General features: G+C 38.1%; 2 protein-coding genes across 4 annotated transcripts in view; both read left to right on the forward strand.

The window, feature by feature from the left end:
- LOC110461013 overlaps window positions 1–7,636 on the forward strand; it is an 18,525-nt gene extending 10,889 nt beyond the window's left edge. Inside the window, exons 4-6 of the mRNA XM_021514277.1 lie at window positions 5,622–5,814; window positions 6,274–6,497; window positions 6,995–7,636. Coding sequence (XP_021369952.1) covers window positions 5,622–5,814; window positions 6,274–6,497; window positions 6,995–7,477 — 900 coding nt within the window. The 3' untranslated portion in view covers window positions 7,478–7,636. The remainder of the gene's footprint in view (window positions 1–5,621; window positions 5,815–6,273; window positions 6,498–6,994) is intronic.
- An 8,935-nt stretch (window positions 7,637–16,571) lies between these two features.
- Window positions 16,572–19,868, forward strand: part of LOC110461014 — a 15,937-nt gene continuing 12,640 nt past the window's right edge. Inside the window, exon 1 of one of the 3 annotated variants that reach the window (XM_021514280.1) lies at window positions 16,572–16,813. The gene's annotated coding sequence lies outside the window, so the exon portion shown is untranslated. Of the gene's footprint in view, window positions 16,814–17,101; window positions 17,351–19,868 lie in introns of those variants that run through there. The other 2 variants (XM_021514281.1, XM_021514279.1) reach the window with 2 other exon arrangements.

Genomic DNA, 19,868 nt, shown 5'->3' on the forward strand with positions numbered 1-19,868 from the left:
TCAAGGTCAAATTTTGTAGCTTTTCACTGGTGAACATTTCGCTATGACATTATGAAGCAAAGTTGTTCGGAATTAAACAAAGAGACACACTGAGGTAAAAAGTTGAGGTCAAAGGTCAAGGTCATTAAATTCAAATGTCAAGGTCAAATTTGCATCTTTTCACTGATGAACATTTTGTTATGACATTATGAAGCAAAGTTGATCAGAATTAAACAAGGAGTCAACTGACCAAAGGTCAAGGTCAGGGTTCAAGGTCAAATTTTGTAGCTTTTCACTGGTGAACATTTCGCTATGACATTATGAAGCAAAGTTGTTCGGAATCAAACAAAGAGACACACCGAGGTATAAAGTCGAGGTCAAGGTCATTAGATTCAAAGGTCAAGGTCAAATTTGCATCTTTTCACTGATAAACATTTTGTTATGACATGATGAAGCAAAGTTGATCAGAAGTAAACAAGGTGTCAACTGACCAAAGGTCAAGGTCATTAGGTCAAAGGTCAAGGTTAAATTTTGTACCTTTTCCCTGATGAAAATTTTGTTATGACATTATGAAGCAATGTTGTTCAGAACTTAACACAGAGTCAACTGACCTTAGGTCCAGGTTACGGGGTCCAAAGGGTCAAGGTCAATTTTTGTATTTTTCACTGATGAACATTTTGTTATGATATCAAGAAGCAAAGTTGGTCGGAATTAAAGAATAAGTCAACTGACCAAAGTTCAGGGTCACTAGGTTAATGGTCAAGGTCATTTTGGTCCAAAGGTCAAAGACAAAGTGTTTCTCTGATTTTGACCCTGGCTGTTGATGTAGGAGGTATATACGGTGAAATAAAACAAATCAAAGCTAACAAATGAGTATTGCACCGGTATTTACATTTCTGTTAGCCCAGCAAATATGGAGGTGGAAGAAAACAAGACTCACATCATAGAACATGTAAAATGTATATTTTGCTTCCTTGCGATTCTTTTTTAAGTCCAAATGTCAAACGTCAAGCTCAGCTATATGGGCAGCTTGCTTTTTGAAGATTATGGGGGATATATTGCCACAAGACGGGGCCCTTACTGACCTGTCAGTGTTCGAGTTATCTCTCCATCACGAGTTGTTAAGTGGTCGGGATTCAGAATTGTACAAACAGAGGGGTTGACCCCCCATGAGGGGCTAGAGGCCTACCAAAAGGGAGTAATTTGACCATGTTGCCTAAAATGTCTTCTCTGAAACTAAATGAATCAAAATTGTAGAAGTGGAGGGGCTAACCTCCCAGGGGGCTGAGGGGTGGAGTCAAAAAGGGGTAATATGGCCATATTGATTTAAGCGACTTCTCCTCTGGAACTTAGAGATGAATATCAACCATATTGGACTGGAAGCATCCCTAGGTGGTGGGGATTCAAAATTGTACAAATGGTGGGGCTGAACCCCCAGAGGGCGAGCTGAGGGGCGGGGCCAAAAAGGTGCAATTTGGCTATAATGCTTTAAGCGACTTCTTCTCTGGAACTAAGAGATGGATATCAACCATATTTGTTTGGAAGCATCCCTAGTTGGTCGGGATTCAAAATTGTACAAATGGTGGGGCTGACCTCCCAGGGGGCTGAGGGGCGAGGCCAAAAGGGGGCAATTTGGCTTTATTGATACAAACAACTACTTCTCTAGAACTATGCACTGGATATCAACCATATTTGATCAAAAGCATTCATGGGAGGCAGGGATTAAAAATTATACAAATGGTGTGACTAACCCCCCAGGGGGCTGAGGGGTGGGGCCAAATAGGGTTATTTGGCTATATTGCTTTCAGCAAATTCTTCTCTGGAACTGAATGATGGATATCAACCATATTTGACTGGAAGCATCCTTAGGTGGTGGGGATTCCAAATTGTACAAATGGTCGGCTGACCCCCCAGGGGGCTGAGGGGCGGGGCCAAAAGCAGACAATTTGGCTATATTGCTGTAAGTGACTTCTCTGGAACTAAGCGATATATATCAACCATATTTGTTTGGAAGCATCCTTAGGTGGAGGGGATTCAAAATTGTACAAATGGTGGGGCTGACCCAAAGGGGGCTGGGGGCGGAGCCAAAAGCAGGCAATTTGGCTATATTTTTTTGCTTCAAGCGACTTCTTCTCTGGAACTAAGAGAGGATATCAACTATATTTGACTGGAAGCATCCCTAGGTGCTGGGGAAATGCTGGGCAAAAAGAGACGAATGCAGTCATGATATTAGAATTGATCATAGGGTCTGGCCACAACCTATGGACCTAGTTTCTGAGTCACAGCTTGGAAACAGTTGAGATCCCCACCCTATAACCATACATAAAATTGCTGGGCATGAAAAATCTAATACAGACATGCTACAAGGATTGGCCTTGGGGTCTGGCACATTCCCGTGGATCTTATATGGAGAATATTTTGCCATGATTGCTTAGATATCTAGGTGAACGATACAGGCCCTCTGGGCCTCTTGTAATATATACAATTACTGAGTATGAACATTTTGATACACATGAACTGGCAGGATTAGCCTAGGGAATTGGCCCTATCATTATTTTGGTTGTGTATAGGCAGCCCAGGCAGAGTACACACAAACAGGTATGATGGGCCTATTGAGATCCCCATCTTTATAGACATATTTACAATTGCTGGGCATAAATGAATGAATACAGTCATGGTACATGTATTATAATTGACCCTTGGGTCTGCCCACACCCTTTGGGACTCTGTCCTTGTGTACCAACATGGAAACCTTTGAGATCCCCGCCCTATTATAATATATACAATTACTGAGCATGGATGAAGCTTGTTTCATATTTACACAAACTTTAATGAAACTTATAGAACAATGTATACCTCACAAACAAATTACTATTCATCCAAGAGACAAACCTTGGTTCGATTCAGCATTAAGAAGTCAAATTCGTCTCCGAGACAAATTAAGACAAAAACCCAAATCTACTCATACCTCCAGATTTTATAATATGTACAAAGCAGCACGGAACAAAGTGTGTAATATGAAAAAACTTGCTATTTCAAACTATTATAATAATATAGAGTGTAAAATTACCGATGCATCTATCAACAACCAGAAACTTTACTGGAAATTGTTTAAACAGTTTATATCACACAAGTCATCATCTTCATCATCAGAAATTCCTCCAGTATCCACAAATACTGATGTCAGCTGATCATCGATCTCATACTTGGACTCTGATAAGGTTAATGCTCTAAACAAATTTTTTGTATCAATATCAACAATAGAAGAACCTAATACTGTTCTAAATCCGTTTCCACAACCAACTTTCTCTCTTACAGATATTCATATAGATCAGAATGAGGTTGAAGATGTTTTAAAAGCTCTTGATATAGATAAAGCTGTTGGTCCAGACTCAATTAATAATAGGATGCTAAAAAATACAGCTTCCTCTGTCTGTAAACCTTTGTGTATCCTCTTTAACAGATCTCTTTCAGAAAACTGCTTCCCTAGTACATGGAAATTAGCAAATGTTGTACCTTTATTTAAGAAAGATAATCCCAGTATGGTTTCAAACTATAGAACAATATCTCTGCTAATTAGTTGTATCAGTAAGGTGTTGGAACGTTTAGTTTTTAAGAGTATTTATAACTTCTTTCACACCAATAATTTATTTTACAAATACCAATCAGGGTTCTTACCAGGCCACTCCACTGTATTCCAACTTTTTGAAATCTACCATAGTATTGTCTCTGCTCTGGACAACCAACAAGACTGTTGTTAAGTCTTTTGTGATCTATCCAAAGCCTTTGATAGGGTATGGCATAGGGGATTGGTGTACAAATTAGAAAAATATGGTGTAACAGGTAATATTTTGAATTGGTTAAAAAGTTACTTATTAGATATAAAACAAAGAGTTGTTTATAGATCCTGTCAATCAAACTCACTTAACCTTTCAGCAGGAGTGCCCCAGGGGTCAGTACTGGGACCTCTCTTATTTCTTATATATGTAAATGATGTTGCTGAAAATATGATAAGTATAAGCAGATTATTCGCTGATGACACATATCCTTGGGTAAATCATCTGCAACCACTGGAGAGATAGAAACTTGTATAAATCATGATTTATCTATTTTGGAAAATTGGTCAAAGAAATGGTTAATGAAATTCAATGCAGAAAAACCAAATATGATCTTTATTTCAAAAAGACGAAATACTACATTACCTGATATTGTATTTCAAAACATTCCTTTACCATTCGTTCAACATCATAAACATCTAGGTCTTTATTTCTCCAGTGATGGCAGATGGTCATACCATATTGACTGTATTGCCAAGTCAGCATACAAAAAAATAGTATTACTCAAAAAACCTAAATATTCAGTGTCTAGATATTCTTTATCTGTTCTTTATAAAATATTCGTCCCTTATTGGAGTACGCATTGTTTGTCTGGGATGGGTGTTCTCAACAAGACTCTGAAAATCTTGAGAAAGTTCAGTTACTTGCAGCTCGAGTAGTTATACTGGCCTACCTGTAGACACATCAAGAGAATCACTTTACTTTGAGACAGGATGGGAACTTTTATCCGAAAGTCATAAACATATTAAGCTATCAACCCTTTTCAAAAGAAAAAATAATATGACACCAAATTATCTGGTAGAACTCCTTCCTATAGTTTCCGTTCTGAAACATCAACATATGCTACTCGTAACCAAGACGATTTCACTATCCCACGATGTAGGACAGAACTTTTTAGAAAATCATTTATACCTTCATCTGTAACACAATGGAATTCCCTCAACTCCTGGATAAAGTCAACCCATTCTCTTGTTGCATTTAAAAACTGTTTAAAACATGATATTGATTCTATTCCAAATTTTTTAACAGTAGGAGATAGAAAATTTACAATTTTACACGCTAGACTTAGGAACGAATGCAGCACTGTACAATATGACCTTTATAGAGTTAACCTCAGCAATAGCCCTTTATGTTTATGTGGGGCAGTAGAAAATGTACATCACTATTTCTATACATGTCCAAATTACTCAACTGTAAGAAATCACCTGGTAAGAAATCTTAGGAACTTAAATCTTCCAGAGATCCTCAAAACAGACATAAACACACTTCTCCGGGGAAATCATGATCTCACTTTCGAACAAAACAGTAAAACCTTTACCTATGTGTGTAAGTACATTAAGGATACAAACCGCTAATCTAGTAATCTTAATTACAACTATTACATCATGTTCGAAGAATATATTTTCTTTATCTGTGTGAAAACCTCGGTTAACTCTCTTATGAGTAGGTCGGGGTACAGAGAAACAGTCGTCAACAACCTATTTTGTTAATTCAACTTAAATTAAAATCAAATAAAATGAAATGTACATGTCAAGACAGCCAATATGTATGCAAAATGTATTTAAGTTAGGAGAGGGCTTAATTAAGTTGTAAGAACTTGTACCCAATCCTTTTTGTCATTTTCAAGGCAATAAAAATATGTTTAAACTGAGCATGAACATTTTGATACACATATAGTGGCAGGATTGGCCTAGGGAATTGGCCCTATCATTTATATCTTATTTGCTATACTACTTTCATTGAGAGTCTTTGGCCATGATTGCTTAATATCCAGTTGCTCTTGTTATTTTGGTTGGCTACATGTAGGCAGCCCAGGAAGAGTATGAACGGACAGGTATGATGGGACTTAGGAAGAAATACTCGCAGAATCTTGAGTTACTCAAGGTTGACAGAATCATTGTTGTGGCCTCAGCGAGACAGACCATTCCAGAAAATCTCATTAGATGTATCATGTCAGCTGCCAATCCTGTTGGAGCTAAAGCCGGAAAAGGAAAAATGAGTAAGTTTGTTAGCAACAGATTTGTTGGTTTTATGGCCAAAACACCTTTATGAAGAAAGCAATCCCTCCTCCCATCGGTAAAGTGACACCCCATCTCTATAACTTATAGTTTTCTGTTGCTCTTTTTCTGATCCCATTACACAAATGTTATGGCAATATTTCTTAAAAATTTGGATTTCACATCACCTGTGGTATATGAAAGCACCCTAACTCCTCATACCCATCCATTTCCCTACCATTAACCCTAGTTACATTACCCCCATCCATTTCCCAACCATTGACCCTAGTTACCCCCACCCCCGTTGATTTCCTTTTCATTGACGCTAGTTTTCCCAACCCCCATCTGTTTCCCTACCATTGACCCTAGTTAACCCCCCATTCCAATCTATTTCCCCACTATTGACCCTAGTTACTCCAGCAACAACAACAACTTATTGTTTAACCTTCATATTTCCACAGCAATCCCAGTCTTTGGAATTTTGACCAAAATTGATGGAGTTGATCTTGAATCATCGGAGTTCAAGGATAGAGAGAAACAATTCCTTGAATGTTTGGGTTTGGTTGGTGCCAAACAGCGTTACGCCCGACTGTCTAATTACTGTAGTGACGTGGATGAAGCTGATGAACGCCTGGAAACGTATCTGCCAAAAATTGATGTTCCTGCCCTGAAATTCCTCAGACAGGTAGGATATAACTGTTTTTAATTATCTTGTATTCTTTCCACTGCCCCATTTGTGACTTAAACAGAATTATTTAGCAAGCCTGGCAACACAACCACCTCAGTTTGACCTTTGACCTTGACCTCGCGTTGAAATACAGGTTTCAGGAGTTGGCTACATTTGTAAGTCCTTCATGCTGTGTTGCCTGCCAAGATGGTTCTCAAAAACGTTTTGATTTTCCTTTGGATGGAAAACACAATTCTTCTTATTGCCCCATCAGGCCTTCTCAGAGGAGTCCTCTTGATCAGCCATATTGACCAAGAAACTTCTTAAAATGTTGCTGTTTATTGGGTCACTTTAGAATCCAAGATTACAATAATTGTTGTCTAAGAATTATCAAACTGAGCTGAAGTACTGTTAATATTTTATACAAGTGCTGTCTGTTACCTGTGTAAACATTAATCCTCAGGATTTGTGACTCCTGAATCAAAGTAGCGACTTATTATTAAACTCTTTTGCAGATCCTGGACCCGGTGTATGAGGTACAAGCTGGACACGAAATATATACCGACGTGGAGAAGACGCGTAAGCCCGCTAGGGAGCCAGAGACCATTCCTGAAGCTCCACCACAACCAGAAGCTAGACCTGTACCAGACCAGCCCATCAGGCCTCAAACATCCCCACCTGTACATGTCCTGCTTGTGACTTATGCAATCAAAGGAATCATTATTGCCCTTTTCGTCAATGTATGCCTAGCCCCTTCCATCTCCAGCAAGGACCTGCTGAGCATTTGTACAACCTATGACCAACATAGGTCACGGAGTCCAAATGGATTTCATGATGACCATCTGACCAATATTTGTGACAGGAAGATGGATATCATCGGGAAATCTCTGATGGGACCACTGATGCTTTTCGTTGTACTCATAGTTTTGATGGACTTCCTCCTGCCTACATTTATGAAAACATTGACTGAAAAATTCTTGCCGCCAAGACAACAGTAAGAGCAGTAATGATAAAAAAGATAAAAAGACTGGTATTTGTTTAATATGCAGTGTAGTTGTCATGTCAGGGGTAAGATACATTGTTATGAATTGTGTAGCATAATACACATACCGGTATATTGATGTTTAACTTTAAGTCCGATGTTTTTTGGAATTTTTGGAATTTTTGTATCTACTATGTATTCAGTAAGAGTGCTACTATTAACAGTTAAGTTATATAAACTGTTGCTTTCAAAAATAGTTAGACATTTTTTCTTAATCTAGTACACTTTTTTAATCATGACTAAGCTGCTTTGAGACGACCTAGGAACTAGGTTGTGATAAAACAGTATATAAGAACCTCAAATTATTATTTGGTGGTCGGATGGCGCAGTCGATAGCGCACTTACCTTTCACCAAGGCGGCCTAGGTGTGATTCCCCAATCGGACGTGAAAAGGTATGGGGTCACCTGCCGGACCACGTGGGTTTTCTCCGGGGATTCCAATTTCCTCCCTCAATAGGACTAACATTCAGGCTAACATCCGGGCCAACAAGAGTGACTAATATAAGTTGTAAAAAATTGTTTCATAATTGTTGTAAATTAATAAGGTTAATGTTTTTTTAGGTCACCTGAGCTTTAGCTCAAGTGACCTATTGCTATCCGTCTTCGTCCGTCGTCGTCAAAAGCTTAATGTCCCGACAATGGGTTTTTATGAATTGTTTGCTTTACATTAAATGTGAGTATACTATTCCAAATATTTTGTTGTCATTTAAAACACTTTCATTTGATGACTTTATGTCTGTGCTTACTTATTTGTCATCACTTTCACAAACGTTTTACTTTTGACAGGAAATATTATCATATGGGGAACATCTGTCAACAATTTTTTTTCTACAGAGAAGCCTGCTTTTTCATGAAACTTCCAAGTTGGAAATTGATCGAAATCCAAGCATACTAAATACACAATTGTTGACAATTTCTGTATCATAATTTCATGGAGAAGAAAGAATGCAGCGGTCAGACCTGGGTTCGAACCTAGGACCCTACAGGCACAGGTACTAGCATCGTCTGTCAATATATAGTGTGTGTGGGGGGGNTATATAGTGGGGGGGGGGTCCATAATTAAGGCTATTGTATGTACTCTGAGCTCTAGATGGATGTTCTATCCATTGATCTGGCTACCTGCTCGCCGACAATCGACCCAGTCAAAATCCTGTACAAAGAAATAAAGAATGTAACAATGTACCTTGTATTGAAAAGTTCAAGCATATGTTAAGGGGCATATATAGTCAGGTAGAGTCAGGTGAGCTTCCATTGACTGACATGCTGTAAAAAATAACAAGAGGCTCATGGGGCCTGTATTCCTCACCTGGATCTTTATGTTCAACAACTGTATTGATGGCTATGGGTTTGGGATCTCAAACATTTCAAAGTTAGGACCCAAGAATTAAGTACTTAGGGTTAGGGCCAGACCCAAGGATCAATCCTAATAGGGGGGGGGGGGGGGGGGGGGATCTCAACTGTTTCAAAGTCATAGCTCAGAAATTATGACCCCAATTCTTATTTATTATCATGATTGTATTTGTTTCTTGATGCTCAGTATACATGGTTATAGGGTGGGAATCTTGATAATGTCAAAGTTAAAAAATCCTTTTTTGCCCTGCCCCTCAGATCTGGGGGTCAGCCCTTAAACTGGTACAATTTTAAATACTCAGTCACCAATTATAAGGATGCTTAATTTCAACCAAATACATGTATGATTGATATCTTTGTCTTAGTTTCAGAAAAGAAATCCCTTAAAACAATAGGGCTAATTTACCCCCTTTTGGCTCCTTGGAGGGTGCAGTCCTTCATTTGTACATTTATTAATCCCCACCATCTAATAATGCTTTGAACACCAACCAAATATAGTTGATAAATCCCCTCTTTATTTCTGATAAGAAGTTGCTTGAAGAAAAATTGCCAATTACCACTGTTAGACCTTGCCCCTCTGCCCCCTGGGGTGACAGTCCCTTCATCTGTACCCTTTTATTAAATACCCAGCATCTAATTAAGGATGCTTCTAACAATAATCATCTGTGATCCTAATTCTCTTAAGTTCAGTCAGAGAGAAGAAGTCGCTAAAAGCAATACATGTATTGCCAAACTACCTCATTATGGCCCCACACTTCAGCCCCCTGGGGGTCAGCCCCTCCATTTGTACAATTTTGATTCTCCACTACCTATAAGTGGGGATGCTTCCATTCAAATTAAGTAAAATTCCAATCAGTAGTATGAAGATTAAGAAGCCGTTTGAAAAAAAGTTGTTGATGGGACGGACGATGGATGATAAGACGACGTACGACAAGACGACGTACGACAAATAACGAAAGGAAGCCACAATTGATATGACAATAGCTGTCCTTCGGACAAGGTGTATATGGTTTGAAAACCAAAAAATTCCTTGTATACAATATGGTTATCATTTAAAATAATTAATAAACAATATTTACTATACTTACCGGTAAAAATTCGTCCTCCTATAGTAATTTTCGTTCGTCAACTCTTTGGTTCTGTCTCGACTTAACGTCAGCTGGCTACAGGTTAATGAATGACAACACGCGTACGTTTTATAAAGTTCTACAATTTATTAGCCCACTATCATCTGATGGTGGGCTATTCAAATCACACTGCGTCCGTGGTCCGTGGTCCGTCGTCCGCCGTCCGTTGTCCGTCATCCGTCCTTAAACAATTCTTGTTATCAGTCTTTCTCCAGAAGTACCAGAGGGTTCTTTCTCAAATTTTATATGTAGGTTCCCCTTGGTCCTTAGCTGTGCAGGGCAACTTTTGAGACTGATCGGATAAACAACATGGCCGACAGGCAGCCATCTTGGATTTTGATAATGAAAGTTTGTTATCGCTATTTCTCAAGAAGTGCCAGAAGGATCTCTTTCAAATTTTATATGTAGGTTCCCCTTGGTCCTGAGCTGTCCAGGGCATTTTATTGAGACTAATCATAAAAACAAAATGGATTAAAAGAAGAACTAAACAGATCTTTGTCATATTGCAATGATCGATTCTATTTCTTTCACATTAAGTACTGTACTAGTAAATATGTGAAATGACAAACTCACTTTGAAGGTTGGCTTTCATACACATCAGTATTAAGTTTAGATAAAAAGTTACCTCAAGATGCATTTACTGTTAACATGACTCGATCAAACAGATTAGAGGAAAGAAGAGAAAAGATTGAACTGACAAAGAACTAATGAAGATAGTACAAAGGTGGGCGCCAAGATCCCTCTGGGATCTCTTGTTTTGTACAAAATGAAACAGTGAAGTAAATTAGATGAAACATGATAAATAGTTATGCACAATGCTACAGAACGTCAACCACTCGACCGGGCCATACCAAAAACAGTATATACGTCAACAACTCGACCGGCCCATACTAAAAACAGTATATTCGTCAACCACTCGACCAGCCCATACTAAAAACATTATATACGTCAACCACTCGACCAGCCCATACTAAAAACATTATATACGTCAACCACTCGCCCAGCCCATACTAAAAACAGTATATACGTCAACCACTCGACCGGCCCATACTAAAAACAGTATATTCGTCAACCACTCGACCAGCCCATACTAAAAATAGTATATCCGTTTAACATCATGTCCTCTCGAAAATGTCCACCCAGTATCCAACCCCGGGGAATAAGTTTAAACACACCCTGATAGTATATTACAACGTGCCTTCAGCGGGAAAATAACCATCCAAATAAACGCTTAGATAATTCTACCAAAACATGCCTACAATGGGGAAATACCACCCAGCCCGGGATAATTTTGAGGTCTAAGGCCGATATACACTCCTACATACCTGCCCGGAATAATTTTGAGGTTTAAGGCCGAAATACACTCCTACATACCTGCCCGGAAGAAGGGAGAAGACGACCCGGTCAGCTACATGTAACCCTCTGCCAGACTGATTTACAATACCAAATCACCCAGCTACACTGTATGACTGACACTGGATATAGCTAGTACCGAGAGGCGGCATGGAATCTGGTCGTTGACAAATCACGTTAAGTTTTCTGATATTTCTTGTATTTTCTGGTAGTGTAGAGACAAATAAAAGAGGCACGACAGTCAAGCATAGACGTAATTCATTTCTGAAACAGGTGGCATGAATTTTTTGATGTAGTTGCAAATTATTTACAAAAACAGTCTGCCTAGTACCACTAAATCTTCATTCGCAACAGCAAATATTGTCTTGACCTGACATTTGCCAGTGGATTATATACATTTATATGCTAAGATGATTTCTGATAGTTATATAGTCATGATAATACATGGAGTCCCTCTATATTGTGCTTCTTTCTTTAGATATTTGTATAACTAATTTCAGCGAAGTGTACGGCGAATAGAAAAAACATTGTACGGCGAATAGGAATTTTCAAAATAACTGGTGTACGGCGAATAAATTTGTAGGTCATATAGTATACAGACTTCAAGTGAACACTTTGCCTAAATGCGATATATTTTGTTAAAGCTAAACTTAAACTAACGTTCCCCCGATTACCGTAAATCTCCTACAGTGTAAAATGCATGCACCTTCTCGTATGTAAGTTGTATACCACCAAAGATTACAAGAAAAAACAATGCACTCAATACAGTTGTTCAGGTAAGTCAGTGTGATAACCACTAGTCTACCTGTGCTGTTGGCTAAAATGATAGTTGTGTGTCTGTTTTTCAGCCCCCAAAATATTAGGGTTGCAGACTTTTTTTTTTAAAGTAACAAATATAAAACAAGAGTTTCAGACCATAATTTAAAAGTGCTTATTAAAAGTTGATGGAAATAAAGTTAGAATAGACTTTAAAATCTTGAGTAGGAATAAAACTGAGTTTTCCCATTGCCTGTTAAAGGTATACATATTTAACACTTTCAGACTTCTTTATTGCCTTTACCACTTTGCTGTTTACAGATAACTGTGAATAAATTGAGGATATATCAACTTAAATATCGTTTATGTTTATGGCAAATCTAGGATTTTCTCTACATCATCATTACAATTTCTTGTGTAACCCATCCCCCTTTTATATTAACGTTGTGAAAGGGAAAGAGTATGTCACCTTCTACATAAGTTCCAACTGTCCCACTCTATTGTCAAGGTCACATCTTAAGTTCCAACTGTCCCACTCTATTGTCAAGGTCACAGCTTAATGTAAGTTCTAATCCTCCACCCCTATTATCAAGGTCACAGCTTAAGTTCCAATTATACATCCTTATTGTCAAGGTCACATATAAAGTTCCAACTCTCCACCCCTATTGTCGATGTCACAGCTAAATTTCCAAAAATACATCGCTATTGTCAAGGTCACAGCTGATGTTGTGTAATTATAGCATGTGAAAAATGGGTAATCCTTATCATCATTTAACTTGACATTCATTAGACTTTCGACATTCTTTATCCCTTCCCTTACGATATCATTCAAAAGTGTTACAAAGCAACATCATTGGTATGTTACTCCAATTATGGTATAACAACATAAAAAAAACGTAGCTAGTACAAATGCTTGCATGGTTATGTTAGTATAGCTATTCGCGGTACTGTTACAAAATGTAACATGCTAGCTGCCGTACACTTGAAAATGTATCAACAACTATTCGCCGTACAGAGACGAAAAAACATTTAAGTCAATTACATCATAATGACTACATTTAGATGTATGACCATTATATGTTTATCCCGGTCTCATCTACATATGCCAATGACGCCCATTTCATCATCGTATATGTCATACTTTAACAGTTATCTCTTCTTCTTTCTTTGTAAATGATTTTGTACCAGTACTTTGTAGTCATTTTTTACCAATAGCTTAAGATCGCATGAAATAGTTTACAAATCGTCTGCATCACATACATCATAGTTCATTGTATAACTGTTGTGCTCCTTTATTTGTCTCTACACTACCAGAAAATACCAGAATAATCGGAAAATATCCTGTGACTTGTCTGCGCCTAGCTTCCATGCCCGCTTCGGTACTAGCTATATCCGGTGTCAGTCGATCGTCATACACAGATCTAGATAGCCAAATTGAATTGTATGCCTTCAAATGCGTATCCGGTTAAAACAGCCTCACTGCAGTAACGGCCCTAGTGAAAACGGCCCGACCCTATATATAGTATATAGTATATAGAACTGCAAGTACTACAAGTGCATAATACAAATACATAACTTGATATTAGTTAATAAAGTTGCATGCACTTTCAAGAAATAAAGATATATACATGTACAGATAAAAATATTATAATTATGTTAATAGTTAACCCTCCTCAGTCTAAAATACCTTTGCAATGACAGTGTTTTCTGCCTCAGTATTTAATTTAATTATTTAGAGAAAATATTTTTATTTATTTTTTATTAAATAGCATTAAAAAAAGTTATAATAATAACCAATAATAACTTAGATATGGGATGAGGGTTTTTGTTGTTTTAACAGAGTACCTCAGAGTGGGTCAATTAAAACTACAGGATTGGTCAGAGGGTGTAATTTGGATGGATGTATAGCAAAATCTTCACATATCATTTGAATTTGAATGAGACTTCCAACCATGAGACCAGCATCAACGAAACGTTTAGTGTGCGGCAGTGTTATCTATGGTGACTTATATATGTCATCAAACAAAAAGACGAAAAAACCGAACAAGAGGCCCAGAGGGCCTGTATCGCTCACCTGAATATGTTTAAGATAATTGGTATGAAGTTAAGATATAGCACTCCATGGTAGGTGCTGTAAGTACAAATGAAATTTCAGAAAGATCCATCCAGTACTTGAGATATAGCGAGAACAAACTTCAAACAGAGCCCCGACCCTATGCCCCTAGGGGGGTCATACCCTCCGTTTATACAAAATTGAGACCCCTTGGCCCAAGGATGCTCATGACTAAATAAGGATAAAATCCCTTAATCCCGATGGTAGAAGAAGGATTTTAAAGGTTTTACCTCTATTTCCTATTGGGGCCCCGCCCGTCCGCCCCCTGGGAGACCACACTCACTGCTTATACAAAATTGAGTCCCCTTGGTCCAATGATGCTCCAGACTAAATTAGGATAAAATCCCTTAATCCCTTGGTAGAAGAAGGATTTTAAAAAAAAAAAAAATGCTATGTTTCCCCTATTGGGCCCCTACCCTCGGGCCCCTGGGGGGTCAGACCCATGGATTATACAAAATTAGTACCCCTTCCCCCAAGGATGCTTCAGACCAAATATGGAACAAATCCTTTTATTCCTACAGAAGAAGAAGGATTATAAAAAAAAAAAATGCTATGTTTCCCCTATTGGGCCCCCCCCCCCAAGCCCCCGGGGGGCCCGACCCCCCGTTTAAAAAAAATTGGTTCCCCTTCGCCCAAGGATGCTTCAGACTAAATATGGAATAAATCCTGTCATTCCTACAGAAGAGGAAGGATTTTTAAGAATTTGCTATATTTCCCATATAGGTCCCAGCCCCTCAGCCCCCAAGGGGGCCAACCCACCGTTTATACAAAATTGGTTTCCCTTAACCCAAGGATGCTCAATACCAAATATGGACCATCTCCTGTCATTCCTACAGAAGTAGAAGGATTTTAAAGAATAATTTTCTATGTTCCCCTATTGGGCCCCGCCCCTCAGGCCCTTGGGGGGCCAAACCCACGGTTTATACAAAACTGAGTCCCCTTGGCCCAAGGATGCTCCAGACTTAATAAGGATAAAATTCCTTAATCCCTAGGGTAGGAGAAGGATTTTGAAGGTTTTACCTCTATTTCCCCTATTCGGCCCCGGCCCTCTGCCCCAAGGGGGGACACACCCATCATTTATACAAAATTGAGTCCCCTTGGCCCAAGGATGCTCCAGACTAAATTAGGATAAACTCCCTTTATCCCTACGGTAGGAGAAGGATTTTGAAGGTTTTACCAATTTCCCCTATTCGGCCCCGCCCATCTGCCCCAAGGGGGGCCACACCCACCATTTATACAAAATTGAGTCCCCTTGGCCTAAGGATGCTCCAGACCAAATTTAGGAAAAAATCTACTTGGCCGTTCAGGACAAGTAGCGTATTAAAGGAAAATTGACGGACAGACGGACGGACGGACGGACGGACGGACGGATGGACGACGTACGCTGCGGTATGGCATAAGCTATCCATGGTCCTTCGGACCAGGTGAGGTTAAAAAAACAAAAAACGAAATAACGAAAAGACGAAAAAACGATATATAGTAAGGAACGAAATAAAGAAAAAACATACTGACGAAAAGACAAAAAAACAATGTTGGTGTTTTATTTTGGACTTCTTTGAGAATGTTTTATAAATATTATTGATTTATAAAAGTCGTTGGGTGATAATTTTCGGGTTGTGGAGGGGGGAGTTAGCGGGATTGTGGTGACTGAGGCCTCCGGACGACCAAGACCCATCATCGATCGAGAATTTTCAGCTTGGATGGTGTTCATATATATACGTCCCTTTGTACTTAGCAATTTATTTTTAAATACACATCAATGTTCATATATACACGTCCCGTTATACCACGGAATTAGATAGTCCGTGGTTATACTTAGCAATTTATTTAAATATATATCAATGTTTATATATATATAATGTACGTCCCACTTGTACTTAGCAATTTATTTAAATATACATCAATGTTCATATATGGGGCAAGGAAGTAATTCCAACAGTGTGGACAAGTTAAGGCTGTCAAATTTTCGGAACGATCCGCTCCTTTATCAAGACACAGTGAAACAGAACAGTTACATGTACATATACATCATATTACAAGAAGATAGAACTGATATACTATAATTGAAAATATAGCTATTATATAAAACCATTAGTCCCCTCGGCTAAAGACAGCCGAAGGCAGCAATTAAGCTGAGAGTTCATATATATAAACGTCCAGTTATACCACGGAATTAGAATAGATATAAATAAATGTTATCTAAGTCCGTGGTTATACTTAGCATTTTTTTTTAAATTTATAAAAATAATAACTACATGTACTTCTTAACTTTATCTGTTACAGGTTGCTAACTTAATAAATTTAAAATCCAATCAAATTGTATAACACGATTTAATAAGTAGGGCCGTTTTTACAGTGAGGCCGTTTTGACCTAAATTCGAGACATGCACGTGCAATGTAGTATTTGAACTCGACACTGTAACTGACCCATACCTGAGCGTAGTAAGGTAACATATCCCAAAAATATTAACCAATCAGAAACGTCTAAATATAATACTGTACGGAAGGGAATCCCAAACGGGAATACACCAGGTAAACAATATGGAGCCGATGATCACAACACGCACTCCGTTTTACGAAACGTAAATATATAGTAAGTGTTCAAAACCCAATCCTTTTACACTTACCTAACATTACGAAAGAATTTTGCAACAATTACAATCGCTGTTCTAAAACTGAAAAAAAGAAAAACCTCGCCAAATTCTTCTACAAATTGGTTTCGGTTCCGATTCGGTCCGTTGCTTCGGTTGTGGTGATTCCTTGCACCGGGTTTTTCCAACTACTACTTCCACTTATCATACTTCGCACTCCGTCAAATAGCAAACCGAAAGTCCCAATCAGAACACGATACCTTTTGTTGTTAGTGAGCGAATTGCTTAATAATCCGCTTAAACAAATAGTCCATAATTTACTTTTATAATGTCAAATGACAAAAATAATGTGCAATCCCGTTTTATTTTATGTTATGTTATATTCTTGTCATATTTGAAATAGTTATGAATGGGCGCTTTTTAATTCAAAGCGGATGAATACATTTTCATAGGTGTTGTATTTGGTAGACACAGACTTCGGCGATATCATATATAGACAATACCGGGAAAGGTTTGTTGACTATTCTTGACATTATCAGGTAAGGTCATGTATTTGTCAACACAGAATTTTAAGGTTTGTGCATCGTTCACATTTGAACTAGCACGAATGTTTTTTCAATGTCGGTTGTAACTTTTCGCAGCCTAATTTAAGCTATTACCTAGGAGACTGTAACATTGGTTTGCGTCAAACTCCGTCGTGAAAAAAAAGATCATTTATTTTAAACATGTGAATCATACGGTGAATTGTCATTTTTTATTAGCTGTTACCAACATTTTCTGTGGTCATATTTGATTTTGGAAGAGGATAACATCTGTAAAATGTCCAAGGTTAATAAAAAAACTGAACGTCGCACCTGTCTATTTATATATATACATGTATATGTGCTACGCGAAAACGAAAGTAGGATTCCCTGAATGACATTCGGAAGCTTTCTGGGTAAAGTTCCGAACTAGTAGACTTGCCTAAGTCTCATTTTTACTTAAACAGCTTCTCCTGAATAACCAAGAGGCCAAGGCTAATGATATTTAGCCAGTAGCATGTTGGGATAAAGGGCTACCAAGTTTGTTCAAATTAATGACCTTTGCCCATTTTCAAGGTCAGAGGGGTCAAATATGTTAAAAACCTTAAACAACTTCATCTGAATAACCTGAATGCCCAGGCTGATGATATTTGGCCATTTACATGCTGGGCAGAACCACTACCAAATTTGTTCAAATGAATGACCTTGGCCTATATTCAAGGTCACAAGGGTCAAATATGTTGAAATCTTTAAATAACCAAGAGGCCCAGGATGATGATATTTAGCCAGTAGGATGTTGGGATTAAGTGCTACCAAATTGTTCAAATGAATGACCTTTGCCTATATTCAAGGTCACAGGGGTCAAATATGTTGAAATCTTTAAACAACTTTGAATAACTAAATGGCCTAGATTGATGGTATTCGGCCAGTAGCATGCTGGGATGAAGGGCTACCAAGTTTGTTAAAATGAATGACCTTCACTTATACATGTAGTCAAGGTTACAGGGTCAAATATGTTGAAATCTTTAAACAACTTCTTCTGAAAAACAAGAAGGACAGGGATGATGATATTTGGCCAATATCATGCTGGGATGAAGCTCTACCAAGTTCTTCTTCTTCTTCTTTATATACGAGGGCTCCATCAGTTTGATGANAAGTCAAATATGTTTAAATCTTTAAACAACTCTGAATAACTAAGAGGCCTAGATTGATGGTATTCGGCCAGTAGCATGCTGGTATGAAGGGCTACCAAGTTTGTTAAAATGAGTGACCTTCACTTATACATGTAGTCAAGGTTACAGGGTCAAATATGTTGAAATCTTTAAACAACTTCTTCTGAAAAACCAGAAGGACAGGGATTGATGGTATTCGGCCAATATCATGCTGGGATGAAGCTCTACCAAGTTTGTTCAAATGAATGACCTTCGCCTATATTCAAGGTCACAGGGGTCAAATATGTTGAAATTTTTAAACAACTTCTGAAAAACCAGAAGGACAGGGATGATGATATTTGGCCAATAACATGCTGGGATGAAGCACTAACAAGTTTGTTCAAATAAATGACCTTCACCCATATTCAAGGTCACAGGGGGGTAAAATATTTTTGAACTTCCAAACAACTTCTTCTGAATTACCAATAGGTCCAGGTGATGATATTTGACCAGTAGCATGCTGGGATGAAGGGCTACCAAATTTGTTCAAATGATTGACCTTCACTCATATTCAAAGTCACAGGAGTCAATTGTCTTAAAAACCTTTAAACGACTTCTATTGTATAATCAAAAGGTCCAGGGTGATGCTATTTGACAAGAAGCATGCTGGGATGAACGGCTACCAACTTTGTTCAAATGAATGACCTTCTCCCATATTCAAGGTCACAGGGGTCATTTGTCTTAAAAACACACACAAAAAAAAGACTTCTTCTGAATAACTAAAGCATTCAGGGTGCATGATTGCTTGTTCATGTGAATGACCTTGCCATATTTTCAAGGTCACATCTGGTCCACAGTGCATAAATCTTACAAGTCATCTTCTCAGTAAACAAAAGGTATAGGGCCATTAGGATGGTGATATTTGACAAGTTCAGATTCTACAAAACAGTTAATGCTTATTTGGCATTAAAGACTGACAATGGTAAAACAGTTTATTTTACCACAACGACCTTTGTATACCTGATGCTGTTTGGTTCATCACATACAATGGTCAGTGTTATCACAATCTGTTAATTTTAACAATTTATGTATATTAACTAACTGTATGTTAAAGTACTTCTATTTTGTAATTACATCTCAAAGGAGATGGCTTTATATAAGATTTAAAATCTTGTTCCCAGATCCTTATACCTACTTACCTGTGTACTTGTTATATATTAATGTATATGACCATGTAATTAGATTATCTCCTCACACACCATGAGGAGATATCCCTTAGTTACTGCCAAGCACTGCTCATCAGATAGATATTGCATACTTGCATATACTGAAAGAGATTGATGACCCTCTTTTTAAAAAAAAAAGAGGGTCATAGCATGTGATGT

Source organism: Mizuhopecten yessoensis, unplaced genomic scaffold, assembly GCF_002113885.1.
Source record: "Mizuhopecten yessoensis strain PY_sf001 unplaced genomic scaffold, ASM211388v2 scaffold10533, whole genome shotgun sequence".
Taxonomy (NCBI): Eukaryota; Metazoa; Mollusca; class Bivalvia; order Pectinida; family Pectinidae; genus Mizuhopecten; species Mizuhopecten yessoensis.